The following is a 16,503-nucleotide window of genomic DNA, read 5'->3' on the forward strand; positions in this document are numbered from 1 at the left end:
TTGCTATTGGGTGATGCAAAAGTCATTTTGATGCTTTTTTCCACAGGCATCTTCATAATAATAAAATTAAAAGCCTGGGTCAACACTGTTTTGATGGACTGGATAACCTGGAGACCTTGTAAGTTCATTCATGTTTTGGATGATCACATTGTGATGTTAATGGTGCAATTTTGTATTTCACTGCACAAAAAGGAAAAAATAATGGCCTTGAGTTCAGCTCATTATTAATTTGCTTTGATACATGACTAAGTTCTTGCCATCAAATAACACGGTTATGAAACTAATCTAAGTTTATGGTTAAAAATGGCATGCAAGTTTGAACTTGATATTTCTTATGAAAGTACATGTTAAAAACAGCTCAATCTGCCAAGCAGTATATCTTTTCAAAAATTTTGGTTTTGTTGAAAGATATGATAGACAGTTTTGGAACTTTGAACCTTATAAAATTAATGCTAGAAAAAGTTTGTTTGTTTCCACGATCTCAGTTGCCTTGCTAATTGTTAGCACTGGGTTTGAATCCTGTCTCTGCTTTCGTGTGCTAAATGCGGTGAAGTTCTCCATTTTGCTTAGGATACTTTTGTCGTTGTTTCTACTAGTTAAAGTATTCTTTAACTGGTATTCTGGCTGCTTCAACTCTACACTGCAACACAGTATGAGCTAAAGACACTGTGCCACTGTGCGTAATCAAGAGTAGGGTCTTTATTTCTGTTATTTGAATTTATATTCGTTGACTTTAGTTGGAGATTTATAATATTTGCCATTGTGCTGTAATAAATGATTCAGAGAATGTCCCAATTAGATGGGTGAGTAACATCTGATTGGAATGCTAAGGGTTTGTAATATTTTGTTTTACGAATTTTCTGGTTAACCATCAGTTAACGAGAAGACTTATAATCTCTTAGTACTCTATTAATCCACTTTCCTGTCTAAACAACTAAAGGATAGTGAACATCAGTGGATATTTGTGAGCTGAAGCTCTTGAAGAAGATTCTTCCAAACTCAGTTCCCCTTTTCTAAGTACATAAATACTAGTATAACAGAGACTGGACGGGTCTTTGGATCCTAGACCATGTGTACTATTCCAATTAAAACAAAATTAAACATTTTCTTCCCAGTTAAATTTTTATTTGCCACTTTCCGTTCTATGTAGAAAAAGAAAACAAAATAGTTCTCTAAGGATCTGGGCTTCTGATTTTCTTTTCCTCTCATTCTAAAATTTACCATGCTAATTATATGCCAGTATGCTCTTTCGGTTTAAAAGAAATTAAAATTTAAACATACCCAGAATTAAGACTTTTCATACAGATCACTATGGCTTTTCTCGCTCCTGCTTAATATGAAGGTTTTCAACAGTTGGTACCCTCCTTGAGGATGACAGTTTGTGAAGCCATCCTGGTCCTTCTCCTTGTTCATGCTTATCAGAGGTCATCCTCTGAAGGGAGGGCAGAGGTCCATGGCCCTCATGCCAGAATTTCACAAGCCACTGTAATTGTCAAGTGGAAACCTCAGTTTCAGGCTATTGTCATTGATAAATGGATAGTGTATAAATTCTGTTTTATGGTGAATTTCCTGAGAAATGGCATTCAGATGATTTGTTTATTTAATGCACCAGTAATATGTGCTTCTGAGAATTCTTGGAACTTTTAAGATTATTGACTTAAAAACTTTGTAGAGGAATTAGGATTCTTTTTTCTATTCAATATTCTAAGAAGATGTGTAAATTCAATTAAACTCGTACAGTGTTTGGATTGGCAATATGGTTGGTAAAGAAAGAATTAACCTCCAGAGGGTGGATTTTTTAAAAACACATTTGTACCAAAATGCCTTATAAATTGTTACCACTCTTCAATATTCTTACATATTTTTCCCATTTTTTTCTAGGGACTTGAATTATAATAACTTGGGGGAATTTCCTCAGGCTATTAAAGCGCTTCCCAGCCTGAAAGAGCTGTGAGTATTGCTTTGCTCTCTCTCTGCTTTAATATCCCTAGACTCAGCGTTTAATGTTCCAACAAGGACATTTTAGAACATCTTTGTTCCGTTGCATATACCAGAACACACAACTACAAATGCATGTGCGATCATGCAGATTACTTTATCTTGGCCGGGTTGGACACTTTTGAGCATAGATTACCGTATTGGGCTAGATTCTGGGGAAAGCATCCTTAATGTGTTGTCTGCGCCTTTCGAATCTTGTAGTCTTGGTTTCACTGGGGAGACTGACCATCTAAGACACACAGATAGCAGTTTCTAGGTAGAAATAAGTGCCGAATGAATAGGATAGATAAATCATTCCAGAAAAAGACCTCATTGAAGCTTGGGGTCATTGGAAAAGGTATCACCAAAGAGAAGGAATTTGAATGGACTTGAATGGACGTATTTAAATAAGTGAAAGGAGTGAGACAGCATTTTTGGATGTTGGATTTGTCGAGGGCAGAGATAGGAATGTATATGGCATAACGGGCATTGTGTGTCATGAGATGACAGCTAAGCCCCTCGGATGCGTTGCTTACAGACTAAGTGTGGGCGAGTGGGCGACTTGGTGCTAGACTTTGCTTCTTTGATGATGAAGCTACAGCTAAATGTAGGTGAGGGACCTGGTGGAGACTAGGTTAAGCACTGGGCTTAAAAAGAATTAAGTTTGGTCCTGAAAAAGATGAGATGGAATTAAAAATTCAGTTTCTGCACACTTTTGAAATTTTCATGTAGTCGTTATCAGTTGTGTTTTACATAATACTGAACAGTAGTTGATACTTGGTTTGAACTTATTTCACAAGGAATATGCATTTCAAAATATTTTTCTCGTGTCTTTTTAGGTTATTTCATAGTAATTCTATTTCTGTTATCCCTGATGGAGCGTTTGATGGTAATCCACTCTTAAGAACTATGTAAGTAGTTTTGAAAGTTTCTTTTAACATGTGATCTTCTGAAGCTATATTTCTATGATGCCAAACATCTGGATGAAGAATGAAAATTCAGGCTCTTAGATATATGGACTTTGTGAACATAGATTGTGAACGTATGAAAACTTTTCATTTTTTGGGTGTTTTTACAGACATTTGTATGATAATCCTCTGTCTTTTGTGGGGAACTCAGCATTTCACAATTTATCTGATCTGCATTCCTTGTAAGTATTATACAAATTTTAAAACAAACCTGAATGTTTATACAATTGCTTTAATGGAAAACTAGAATTTTGTTATTATAGCTGCAGAAAACAAAATCTTTTATTTTCTTTTCCTTGGGTGGAAGTCCAAAGGGCAATTCTGAAAATTTATGATGATTCTTATTTGTGTGAACACTTGGCTGACTTAGCACACTTCTAGGTATATTCAAGAGAGAAAACCAATTTTATTTTTAGGTATAGTAATCCTGTAATTTTAAACTGTTTAAAAAGTAAAATGAAAATATTATCTATGGAAAATTTTTATTCTAAAGTCCTTTTTCTCTCCCAATTTCTTAGAGTCATTCGTGGCGCAAGCTTAGTGCAGCGGTTCCCCAACCTCACTGGAACCGTCCACCTGGAGAGCCTGTAAGTGTGGCCCCTGCTGGCCTCTGGTCTTCGGTGATGATGACGACTTTATGTTGATTCCTACCATCTCCTTCTGTGAATATCATGCATGGAAGTGGATATATTGGGTGTGGGGTCAGTCGGCTCAGGGAGAGTGTAGCCTGGTATGTGGAGAGAAGATCTGAAAAGGTTACTGAAAATATAAGGCAGGAACTGGGTGCCAAATTAGAAGCAGTGTGTTAGGAATTCAGAAGTGGCACAGTCCATGGAGACCATCAGAGGAGGGGAAATGTTTCACAGTTGAGTACTGTCAGGTTTCTCAGAGCTGGGTCTTTTATTTAGAAAGGCAGGATTTAGTTAAATGAGGAATACTGAAAATATACTCAAGGATGGCATACAGCTCATCAAATCCAGCTGGCATTGCACGTTTATAATAGAATGGGAAATGAGATGGAGAAATGTGGAAAATTGTCTGGGTCAGTTTTAAAATGGCAAGTCTTGAACACTGAACATTTGGTTATCGCAAAGTGTGCCAGTGGGTAGTCTGTTAATGGGTTACAGGTGCATCCAAGATCTTGATGATCTCAGCTGTCCAGACAGCCAGGTGGGGCCCAAGGTGGCTGGGGTCTCCAGCCACGAGGAGCCTTACCACAGTACGCCACATAAATGTTATGATTTTCATGTGCGCTAAGATGTAAGAAGGGTGAAGTTGGGAAGCACTGATCTGAGGGGTTTAAACTTGACTCTTAAGGCAGTTTGGAAGTGTCGAGAAAGATGGAGCAGGTGGCATGAGAAGAGGAGAGACTGGAGTTGGGCAGAGCGGTGAGGAGGCCCTGGAAATAGTCCTCTTGGCTCAGTGAACACATTGAACCATGGAGTTCTGTGTCTTCAGTTGTCACTGGAGTTCCTCGGTGTGGCCAGTCTGAGACTCCTACACCCCTCTCTGCCTCATTTCACCCTTGATCTGCACAGTAGCAGTAAAAATGGGGAGAGAAGGTCAGATGCTGGTGCCATGCAGAGGAAGAAAGACCGGGATCTGGTGATTGACTGCAGATGGGAACATACAAGGGGAGGGGAACGTTCAGAATGCTGAGTCGGGCTGACTGAAAGGAAGGACAGAAGCAGGGTTTGGGGGCAGGAGAGGATGCTAAGTTGGTTTCGTATGTTTGGGTGTGAGAGGCACAGGACTTAGAGCTGGTGGTGGTCAGGCTGACCATGGATTAGTGTTTTTCTCTTGGCCCATGAGAAGTCAAGCTCATTGTCTGGTCAATGTTAACATCTCGTGTCACAAGCTTTTCTGCATTTCTATGAAAATGATATTGGTATTGAGGGTTAATAATTCATCTGCACACATGCCTAACTTTTTTGGCCCTGAGCTAACATCTGTTGCTGATCTTCCTCTTTTTGCCTAAGGAAGATTGTCCCCTGAGCTAACATCTGTGCCAGTGTTCCTCTGCTTTGTATGTGGGACGCCGCCACAGCATGGCTTGATGAGTGGTGCTAGGTTTGCGCCCAGGATCCAAACCCATGAACCCTGGGCCACCAAAGTGGAGCATGTGAGCTTAACCACCGTGCCACCAGGCTGGCCCCCTCATGTGCCTAACTTTAGGGAGAAATCAGCAGTGGGAGACATAGGCTCTAGTACTTATGCAAATATGTGAGCATTATTTTTCTATGCAAGAGTAGCATTTTGTTTACCATCTCAACTTGAATCATTTCTTAGATGAACTGTGTTTTTCCACAGGACCTTGACAGGGACGAAGATAAGCAGCATATCCAGTAATTTGTGCCAAGAACAGAAGATGCTCAGGACTTTGTAAGTCAGGTTCTCCTTCCGTCCTCATACCTTTACACACTTCACACATGTTGACTTCTGTTTTCAGTGAACTATTTTCATTAGGTGATTTTAACGTCTAATTAGTTCTTATTTGTTTCTTTCATGGAAATGAGCAGGTATGTTAATAGCCCCCCAGGGTAGGTAACGTGCATTGGAATTTGGTTTAATTGTATATTTCACACATCTTGAGACTTGACTTTGAGCAAAGTGAAACCAAGCTGCGCTCTTCCTTGACTTTTTCTTCTCTTGACTCCTTGTCCTTATTCTAGTTTCATCGGAGGTGTTTTCTCTCCATACCCTGCTCTTTCATCCATAACCTAAGCAGAGGCCAAATCTTTCTTAGATCAGGAACCAACTAAGTATGGAGCTTTCCAGAAACTTTTAGCTGACCTGGAAATTAAAAGTAAATAAAGGATGTAAAAATGTCGCAAGAACAAACAATTAAGTTACTAAGTTGTTAATAAGTATTCAGTGGAGGGAGAAAGTAAGGAAATAACTGACTGACTGATGAACCAAGTACAGTCATGTGCCACTTAATGACAGGGACACATTCTGAGAAATGTGTCATCAGAGATTCTGTCATTGTGCAAAAATCGTCAAGTGTGCTTACGCAAACCTATCTTATACAGCCTACGACACACCTAGGCCATATGGTACTAGTCTAATGGGACCACTGTTATATACACAGTCTGTCGTTGACTGAGACATTGTTGTGCGATGCATTACTAATTAAATGGTGTCACAGAGTATCAAACACATTGATTACTGTTGAGGAAAAACTGCAGTGGGATTAACTGGGAGTTAATTAGTCCCAATATTTGATCTAATGTAAGTGTTGTTGAAAATGTGAGTATGCATACCTTTCCCCTTATAGCTTTTTTTTTTTTTTTTTTTGCTGAGGAACATCAGCCCTGAGCTAACATCTGTGCCAATCTTCCTGCACTTTATATGTGGGTCACTGCCACAGCATGGCTGATGAGTGGTATAGGTCCACACCTGGGATCCAAACTCACGAACCCAGGCTGCCAAAGCAGAGCATGCTGAACTTACCCACTATGTCATGGGGCTGACCCCCTCTTATAGCCTTTTAAGTAAATAATAGAAACTATTTGTGGTATAATCAATATTGTAAAAATATAAATTAAAATACTTATAACTCTACCACTTAAACATGATTTTTATATATTTTCTGTATTATATTTTTATATATTTATTTTATATGTACTTAATGTTTTAAATTGCATTTTCTATTGTCTGTACTCAACATTATGTACTTGAAGTTTGCAAATCTTAACTGTTTCCTGAGGTCGTCTAGGAGCTTACAAGTCTCAGGAAGAAAGTAGTTGCTTTTCTTGCTCAGCTTTTCCCCTCATTGCAGATCTCAGCGCTGCTCTCCGTGATTTTGGGTGCAGCTCTTTCCATCTAGTCTTCTGATAACATGAAAATGATGTGTTCCTTTCCATTGTTTTAAGGGACTTGTCTTACAACAATATAAGAGAGCTTCCAAGCTTTAATGGTTGCCATGCTCTGGAAGAAATGTAAGTTGGTCTTTGACTTACTTTTTTTGCTGTGGTGTGTTGTTAATTCATTATTTCCTATTTTAAGTAAACGGCCTTAACATTAAGACATTAGAAATTCATATTCTCAGGTGTTCCTATGAATAAATGTCAGCTTGTGCCAGGTGTGTTCATGTAGCCGGCACTTATTAGCACCAGGCCTTCTGTGAGACACCACCTGGGGAGGGGGATGTATACAAAAAAAAAAACAAAAGCTGGTCCTGGCTGATGAGAGAAACCAGACGTGATCCTGGCACCTGCTATGCGCAGGTACAGGACGGCTCCGGTGGAAGTTGATGGGGAGCTGGGGAGGGAGGCGCTGATTCTCCCATAGTGCTCTCCTCCTTTCTCTGACCTCCTGTCCTAGTGCTCATGATGGTGGGCTGTCTTCCTGCTCTCCCCACCGTGTGCGGTTGAGAAGGAGTGTAGTCGTGCGTGTTAACTCTCAGTAAAATTTGGGAGGGAATAACAGTCAGTGTAACACTTTCATCTTAGAGATGAGGAAACAGCAGTTCTCTTTACTTTCAACAAGATCAGGGTTCCTTATGAATAAGTATTTAAACTTAGAAAAGTTTAATTGGGAAATATTATTTTTCAAAATAGAAAATAATTTTTTTCTCTCTTTTCTTTCTTTTTCCTTTCATTCTTTTCTTCTTTGTCTTTTTTAGCTCTTTGCAGCGTAATCAGATCCACCAAATAAAGGAAGGTACTTTCCAAGGCCTGATATCCCTAAGGATTCTGTAAGTTTCTCTATGGTTGTTACAGACAAATAAAAGTTTTGACAAGCTAGAGGTTAACATATCATTACAATTCCCGTGTTAATGATATACTTAAAGATATGATTTATTAGGTGTAAATATTCTTGTTCAAACTTAACCACATGGTCCTTTATAAATACTCTACTTTTGGTATTTTTTTACCTTAGCTAATTTATGATACTGTCTATTGGTGAGTGAACAAGTGTCATGTGTATAACCTGCGAGAAGCAGCTTGTTTGTTCTCAAGTCGTAATATCAAGGTCAGCCAATCCATTTGCAGAGGTAGGCAGACTGTAGCCTGCGGGCCCCTGCAGCCTGCCTCCTGTCTGCGTAAGGGAAGTTTTACTGGAGCACAGCGGGCCTGTTACGTGCTGCCTAGAGCTGCCTTCATGCTGTGGTGGAGTTGAATAGTTGCAGTGGAGTCTGCACAACCCCAGAGGTGAAGAATATTTACTATCTGGCCCTCTACAGGGTCTGCCGTGGGGTATCTGTCATGACAGATACAGCTAATATGCAGAAGAAGCATCCATTAAAAAATTGTTTGTATTTGGGTGTATATTTGTGCCAAGTATCTATTAGGCATTGGGGCATATAGAGACGACCAAGACAAACCGTGTCACTGTTTTCATAGAACTTCAGTGCAGAAAACACAATACACCAAATTGGTGAACGTTTTTTAAATACAGAACAAATTTGACAAATTGACAGGGAAGTGAGATTACATATATTGAATTCTGTTTTCCAGTGGATCCCCATTAAGAAATCAAAAATGCATTCTACTAGAAAATGTTTTACTGGTTGGGTGGTCAGATCTTTCCTTGCTGCTGGGTCTGAGCAGTGAGGAAGGGGGCTGGCCCCCCGCTGCCATCACTTCTAGAGCACTGATAAGCAGCAAGAATGAAAAGCTGGCCTCTTCCTGATTTGGAATCAAGTTGGTCGGGTTTTCCTATTCTCAGAGAGATGTGTCATGGCATGAATTTACCCAATCTTTAAATTTCCATTAAGGCTCAGTTTAAGTGTGGTTGCAGATTATTTCCCTGTTTTATTATTTCTGTAATATCAGAATTCCTCGGGGTGTGTTCCTGAATATAGCATGGCTCTGTGTTGATAGGGTTTTTATTTCCTGCTTGGGAAAAGAATGCTATCTGAAGCCCTTCTGGAATGCTCTTGTTTGCATATTGATTATTTGTCTTCCCTCAGCACCTTATCAGTCACCTTTGAGAAGGCAAATAATCGGAAACCTGTTTTTATTTTCAGCTTTGTCAGGGGCTGAGCTTTTCCTCACCTAGTTAATAGTAGCAAAGGTTATATCAATATCATTTGTATTTTTGAACTGGTACCAGGATGATAAGGTAGAGAAAATTCACAACTGTTTTGAAACACATGCCAACTAGAATTACGGCTGCATGGAACACATTCCAAGAAATAGGTTTTTATGAAGGAGTGGCATTCACCATAAACATACAAGATGTTGTAGGACAAGTTTAAAGATCTTTGTTATCTTATCAGGGATATTGTGACTACCTCAGATTCTAAAGTGTTGTCAAAGTAACTGCAACTTGAGGTGATTTGAAAAGATTAACATGTTCTTCTTACAATTGCAGAGATCTGAGTAGAAACCTGATCCATGAAATTCACAGCAGAGCTTTTGCCAAGCTTGGGTCAATAACTAACCTGTAAGTTGACGATTTTATGCAGTAACATCATGAAAGTCATGAATAGTCCACACACTGGTGTTTTAGCATCGTCCTCTCAAAATATGTTTCTGCTTGGTGGTTCCCTCGTGTAAACGCTGAGCTGTGTTGATATGGTAACAGCTCCCAAGATGGCAAGAGGCGTGCCAGATGTACTGTTCGAGCACCTGCCCTTCCTTAGAGCTCTCAGATTAAGATGTTAACACGTGTACAGATGTGTTTATGTGATTTGCATCTTAGAAGTTAATCTGAGGTCCTTCACATTTTAGAGATGTAAGTTTCAATGAATTGACTTCCTTTCCTACGGAAGGCCTGCATGGGCTAAACCAGCTGAAACTGGTGGGCAACGTCAAGCTGAGAGAGGCCTTAGCAGCAAAAGACTTTGTTAATCTCAGGTGTGTTTTTGTTTATTTCTCTCTTTTGTCAAGTTCTGGTAGGCTGCCAAATTATAGAGTGTGCTAGTTTCTTGCTATGGTTCCCAGATTTTCTGGAAGGCTATAATTTGAGAGTATTTTCTACCTCAATCCTCGCAAATTTGGTAAAAAATAGAACATGAGCATTATTCTGTAGCTTTTGAGAACACAAATTGGAATCGTTGATGCGGTCAAAGAGATAAAATAGCTGTTCACCTGAATGGTTTTTTTCCAGAAATCACGTAAGTGTGAACCTACGGAAAATTGATAGAATGCTGAAATCCTTGACAGAGACGATAGAGTCAGGGGGACCTCATTAGACAGGGTAGGGAGAGGTCTTGGGAGTATTATTATGGGAGAAGAGCATAAATATTTTCACTATACATAAGAAAGTAAATTCGTTTAATAGTATAAAGTCACAAATGACCTGAACCATTAATTTTAAATGCAACTACCAGTTTCATATGATGCATTAGTTGTGGTTAATTCATTTATAAAAGGAGTCTGATAAGATTTTACTTTAAATTGCAGTATTGCTAGTAAATTTTAAATACGGTTTGATTTAAACTCAGCTTTTGAAAGCATCTCTCATATGTATAAGTGGAGAAACTCATGTTGTCATCTGACACCAGAGGTCTTTTCACAGATGAGGAAACTGAGGCCAGGGGAGAATGATGACCAGCTTAAAGCATGTGCCAGTCAGGTGTTTTTCGGAGTCTTAGGCCCAGGCTTTCAGAGATTAAGATAATTTTACAAAACGAAAGTGTGTCTGTGGAGCTGCTGTTCAGTGTAGACTTTCCACTGTCTTCCAGGTCTCTATCTGTACCCTATGCTTATCAGTGCTGTGCGTTTTGGGGTTGTGACTCTTACGCACATTCAAACCCAGAAGGGAAGAGCCTCCAGGACCACAGTGTAGCAGAGGACAAAGGCAAGTGTGTGAGGTTTTACGGCATGAACCCAAGTTTCTGTTACCGTGATCAGTTTGTGAAGGATCAGTCTAAAATCTGTGAGAAAAAAAGCCTTTACTGCATTCCTGGCATCTCTGATGTGTTATCTAGCTGTGTGCAGGCTGGACTTAACATCACCTACCAGAGAGAAGACTGCAGGAGAGTACAGTTCTTTTGATTGGCAGAAAGCTTGAATTCAACACAGTTTGTGTTGTGTGTTCAGGTCCCGCAGATGCAGCAGGTGTCACCAGCAGTGCGGAAAATGAAGAGCACAGTCAAATAATTATCCACTGTACACCCTCCACAGGTATGCCCCGTGCAGTGTCTGCAGTTTCTTGCTCCAAATGAACATCAGGCAAATGTGTCTAAAGCTTTTGGGGCTAGATGAGATTTCCTTAACAGGATTGGGGCCAGATGATCTGATTTGCCTTGTCAGAGTGTGGTCTGGGCTCTAGGAGCTTAGGCATCTCCTGCGGAATCTCAGGCCCAGACCCGCTGACTCAGACCCGGTGCGTTAACCAGCTCCCAGGTGCGGGTTATGCTCAGTGGAGTCCGAAAGGCACTCTCTTAATGCTCCTTTCACTCGAGGACCAGTTCCATAAGTTACTCATCTATCAGAATGTTCAGTGTTGTCTCTTTTTTTTTTTTTTGATACAACCTTGCCTTTCCTTTTCTTTCTATTTTGTTTCATTGAACTTTCAGCAGACTTTGGAAAGTTACTAAACTGATGCCACATATTTGGTCGTGACTGTGTCATATTCTTCCTAATCTATCTGAGAATGTGGATTTAGAATTTTACTGTGAAATAAAAAATTAAGTAATTGGTTAAATTGTGTGCTTGGAGTAGATTCCTTTTTAATGTAATGACACAGTATGATCTGGACATTAATTTTCCATCTCAGGATCATAAGTATTATGGATTCTCTAATGATTACTACTGAATTGTGAGCTTCTTGAGAGCCTGTGTGTGTATTCTTTTAATACTTAGCACAGTGCCTTGTGCAGAGAATAAGCTTACAGTGAGCAGATGAGTGAAGGGGATTGGCAAGAATCAGTTACGTTTATGTGATTTATTTTGTTTAGTTTCTGAATTAATTGCTGGAAGTTAGGGGTGCAGCTGGCTCATTTGCCCCACTGGGGTTCTTGTTTTGGAGAATGTGCATAAGGAGCTGACAACCCGGTGAAAAGGGAGCAGCTTTACTAAAGGGGAGGCTGGACCTGAACACGCAGAGATTCCATTTCCTCCACACTGAGTCTAAAGCTTTGGGTCACCCAGGAGGGAAGTTGGTCTGAGCTCGTCTCCCGAGGCTGCAGGAGGGATGAGCTGCAGGCCCGCCTCCTCCACGTGGTTGTGGTAACACACAGACACTCAGCACAGGAGGTGGAGGAGAGCGGGATCCCTCTGTTAGAGCTGGAGGAGGCCACAGGTTTCCACAGACACACTGGGGAAACCTGCTTGCAGGTTTCGAGGGAAAGCAGCTCCATCCACTAGTCACACTCTTCCAGAGGGTGTCCTGTTCTCCCAGGTCTGATGAGTGACTCCTTCCTTGCCGATACAGGGATAAAGGTGAACGCTTGCTCTTAGCACTTCCTTGAGAGGGGAATAAAGAAATAATAATTAAAATTTTTTTTCTTGTGTTATTTGGAAGTCAGATAGATATAAATGGCGCAGAGCTGGCTTGTTAGGTCTGTGGCTATCTCAGTGATTAAAATGCTTTATGGGATGTATCAAACTTCATGAGAGTTCAGAAAGATACCTCAGAACATGTCTTTTAGGCAATCGCAATACATTGTTTTCTTGCACTCTGTAGTCAAAATTTTGTTTTTCTTTACTAATTTTTAAATAAAACAGTTGTCATTTGTGTCATTTGATAAGTCATTTGTGACATAAGTAGCATATCAAAGTCAGTTACTGGAATGTACAATTCAGCTACTAAATGAGCTTACAATCCTAGTTTAAGTGCCACAGGGTCTTATCAGACGTAGCTCTCTATGAAGAGTTCACATCAGTGTGGTTTAGTCCTTGCTGTACCGTCTTCCTGAAAAGCCTTTATCAGGTCAGACACTTTGAAATCTCAGTTTCTTTGGGTGAAAATGGGGATAATTCTGCCTATCTTAACCTGCCTCATTAGATTGCCTTTGAAAGCCATAAGAAATGTGTAAGAAATATATGTGTACATACATACATATTCACATGTAATTATTATACAGGATATTAGGACCAGGAAGGAGGCAGAACGGGACCTGTTGTTTACTGAAGTCAGCTCTGTACCCAGTAGCCTGCTTAGGTCCCTATGTGTGTGATATTACCTAAGCTGCACAGCTCTAGGAAACAGCATTATTACCCACAAGTGGGAAAATGAGATTTATCAAGGTTTAAGTTGCTTTCTTCAGTAAGAGCAGTGGGTTATGAACCCTAAGTTCAAACCCTAGTTTATCCAGTTCCGGCTCTCAGGATATCATGTGGTAGACGCTGTGCTGTGTATATTCACTTCAGTAAGAAAAAGTGAAGTTTTTCTTTTAAATATCGCTGTATGGCATTACCAAGTATTTAATAAAAGAAATTGAAGTCAGTTATTTTTAAAATAGCCCCCTTCAATGACTTAAAATATCTAAGAAATAGTCATCTTTTCAGTTTTGTTCTGTTCAATTTGGGAGCAGATTTAATTACTCTAGATGAGCTGTCTTTAGTTTCTCTATCGAGCCATCTCATATGGAATGTGTTTTCTAAATTGTCTTTTATTTTTCTCTCTGTTTTGTTGTAGGTGCTTTTAAGCCCTGTGAATATTTGCTGGGAAGTTGGATGATCCGTCTTACTGTGTGGTTCATTTTCTTGGTTGCACTGTTTTTCAACCTGCTTGTCATTTTAACGACATTTGCATCTTGTCCGTCACTGCCTTCCTCCAAATTGTTCATAGGCCTGATTTCTGTGTCTAACTTACTCATGGGAGCCTATACCGGCATCCTAACTTTTTTGGATGCCGTGTCCTGGGGCAGGTTTGCTGAATTTGGCATTTGGTGGGAGATTGGCAGTGGCTGCAAAATAGCTGGGTTTCTTGCTGTTTTCTCCTCAGAAAGTGCCATATTTTTATTAATGTTAGCAGCTGTCGAAAGAAGCTTATCTGCAAAAGATAGAGTGAAAAATGGGAAAAGCGATCATCTCAGACGGTTCCGGATTGCTGCCCTTTTTGCCTTTCTGGGTGCTGCTGTAGCAGGCTGTTTCCCACTTTTCCATAGAGGGGAATATTCCGCATCACCCCTGTGCCTGCCATTTCCCACAGGAGAAACACCATCATTAGGATTTACTGTAACGTTAGTGCTATTAAACTCACTAGCATTTTTATTAATGGCCATTATCTACACTAAGCTTTACTGCAACTTGGAAAAGGAGGACCTTTCAGAGAACTCACATTCTAGCACGATTAAGCATGTTGCTTGGCTAATCTTCACCAATTGCATCTTTTTCTGCCCTGTTGCATTTTTCTCGTTTGCGCCATTGATCACTGCAGTTTCCATCAGCCCTGAGATAATGAAGTCCGTTACTCTGATATTTTTCCCGTTGCCTGCTTGCCTGAATCCAGTCCTGTATGTTTTCTTCAACCCAAAGTTTAAAGAAGACTGGAAGTTACTGAGGCGACATATCACCAGGAAAGGTGGATCGGTTTCAGTTTCCATCAGCAGCCAGGCTGGGTGTGTGGAACAGGATTTCTACTACGACTGTGGCATGTACTCGCATCTGCACGGGAACCTGACTGTGTGTGACTGCTGCGAGTCGTTTCTCTTGACAAAGCCAGTGTCATGCAAACACTTAATAAAATCTCACAGCTGTCCCGCGTTGGCAGTGGCTTCTTGCCAAAGACCAGACGGCTACTGGTCGGACTGTGGCACACAATCAGCCCACTCCGATTATGCGGATGAAGAAGATTCCTTTGTCTCGGACAGTTCTGACCAGGTGCAGGCCTGTGGACGAGCCTGCTTCTACCAGAGTCGAGGATTCCCCTTGGTGCGCTACGCTTACAATCTACCCCGAGTTAAAGACTGAATTAATGTGTTTGTAACTCTTTTCCCCTTCAACCAAAATCACAGTGTTTGTAGAGTGAACCCTAGTCTGATCTTTCTTTCATCTGGGAAGCACTTCTGTAATCACTGCCTGGTATCACTTAGAAGAAGGAGAAGGTGGCAGTTTATTTCTTAAACCAGACATTTTCAAAGAACAAGTGCCTCAGCTATCAATTGGTGAACAATGCCATGTCCAAGCAGTGTGTGGTCTATTTGAAACAAATTTATAACTTGAAAAAGATTTTGTGTATGTCATAGCAATATACTGTTAGGTTTTTCGATCCATAAGAAGCAAATTTATACCTGTTTCTGAATTAAGCACAAATAAAGAACAGCTGTTAATATTTTTTTAAGGATATTTTAAAATGTGATTTTATATAACTGAAGAAAAAGTCGTGCTAATTTTACCTAATGTTTCATCATTAATCTCAGGACAACTTACTGCAGGGCCAAAAAAGGAATCGTCTCCCAGGTAGGACCGTGAGAGTGTATGTAGGTGTTACGTGACTGCATTTTCTATTTCCATCTTTGACATGATAGAATCATAAATTTTGGTTAAGTGATTTATAAATCTAAAACCTGAAGATGTTTTTAAAACAATATTAACAACTGTTAGATTTTAAAAGCCTAGCTGAACATTTGTCTCCAGTCATCATACGTTGCTTCAGTGCGATCACGGTACTTTTTCCTCAGTGTTTTCTGATCACAGTCCTGGGAAGAAGGAAAGGACTCATTGCTGTGTGCGTTTAGCAGATTTGGCTGAACTGCTAACTAACGTGGGATTTTATTAGTGTCTGAGGGATTCGATGGCTCTGTGAAATGTTCCCATTAATAAACACTTCTTAGTCTCATTGGCTCTACTGATATTTTCCAATTTTGTTAGTATGTTAGCTGTTTATAGCTTGAATTATACAGAAAGTAAACTGTGGCAAATAACTTCATTTAATTGGAAGAAATTGGGAGTAATTATGACACAAAGCACTTACATTTTATTTACTAGCGAGTTGGATTCTCCTGGACCTGTGCTCTTACATGGAAGCTGCCATGCGGTGTCCCCTGCCTATGACTTAAAAAAGAGCCTATGCAGCAGCTTAGATGCTGTGTTCTTGTGAGACAAGACAACTATGTCACGAAGAAAAAAAATTGAATAAAGCTTAGGCCTATGTCTTTAAAAATGAAAAATTTTACTTGATTCTCATCTATGGACTTTTGACATGTCACTATGTGGAGTCTTAAAGTTATAAATGTTCAATATGTGTTTTGAACAATATGCTAAATCAATAGCAGACCCACTGCCGTGTTATTCAGGATATACTAAAAAACATTAAGCTAGATTGCAGTTTAATAATTAAACTGTATATACTGTGCATATAATGAATTTTTATCTTATGTAAATTATTTTTAGAACACAAGTTGGGAAATGTGGCTTCTGTTCATTTCGTTTAATTAAAGCTACCTCCTAAACTGTAGTGGCTGCCAGTAGCAGAATGTTAAATTGTGGTTTATGTACTTTTCTGCATTGTAAATAGTCTTGGTTGTACATTGTCAGTGTAATAAAAACAGAATCTTTGTATATCAAAGTCATGTAGTTTGTATAAAATGTGGGAGGGATTTATTTACAGTGTGTTGTAATTTTGTAAGGCCAACTATTCACAAGTTTTAAAAATTGCTATCATGTTTGTATATTTACACATCTGATAAATATTAAATCATAACTTGGTAAAAATA

General features: G+C 39.7%; 1 protein-coding gene across 1 annotated transcript in view; it reads left to right on the forward strand.

Annotated features, from left to right (window-relative positions):
• Positions 1 to 16,503, forward strand: part of LGR4 (leucine rich repeat containing G protein-coupled receptor 4) — a gene marked incomplete at its 5' end in the record, with an annotated part of 94,006 nt that extends 77,503 nt beyond the window's left edge. The window contains 13 exons of the mRNA XM_046685454.1: positions 47 to 118; positions 1,882 to 1,950; positions 2,817 to 2,888; positions 3,056 to 3,127; positions 3,464 to 3,532; positions 5,256 to 5,327; positions 6,821 to 6,886; positions 7,573 to 7,644; positions 9,267 to 9,338; positions 9,626 to 9,751; positions 10,582 to 10,697; positions 10,940 to 11,023; positions 13,482 to 16,503. Of these exons, the coding sequence (XP_046541410.1) occupies positions 47 to 118; positions 1,882 to 1,950; positions 2,817 to 2,888; positions 3,056 to 3,127; positions 3,464 to 3,532; positions 5,256 to 5,327; positions 6,821 to 6,886; positions 7,573 to 7,644; positions 9,267 to 9,338; positions 9,626 to 9,751; positions 10,582 to 10,697; positions 10,940 to 11,023; positions 13,482 to 14,758 (2,239 nt within the window). The remainder of the gene's footprint in view (positions 1 to 46; positions 119 to 1,881; positions 1,951 to 2,816; positions 2,889 to 3,055; positions 3,128 to 3,463; positions 3,533 to 5,255; positions 5,328 to 6,820; positions 6,887 to 7,572; positions 7,645 to 9,266; positions 9,339 to 9,625; positions 9,752 to 10,581; positions 10,698 to 10,939; positions 11,024 to 13,481) is intronic.

Source organism: Equus quagga, chromosome 14, assembly GCF_021613505.1.
Source record: "Equus quagga isolate Etosha38 chromosome 14, UCLA_HA_Equagga_1.0, whole genome shotgun sequence".
NCBI classification, from domain to species: Eukaryota; Metazoa; Chordata; class Mammalia; order Perissodactyla; family Equidae; genus Equus; species Equus quagga.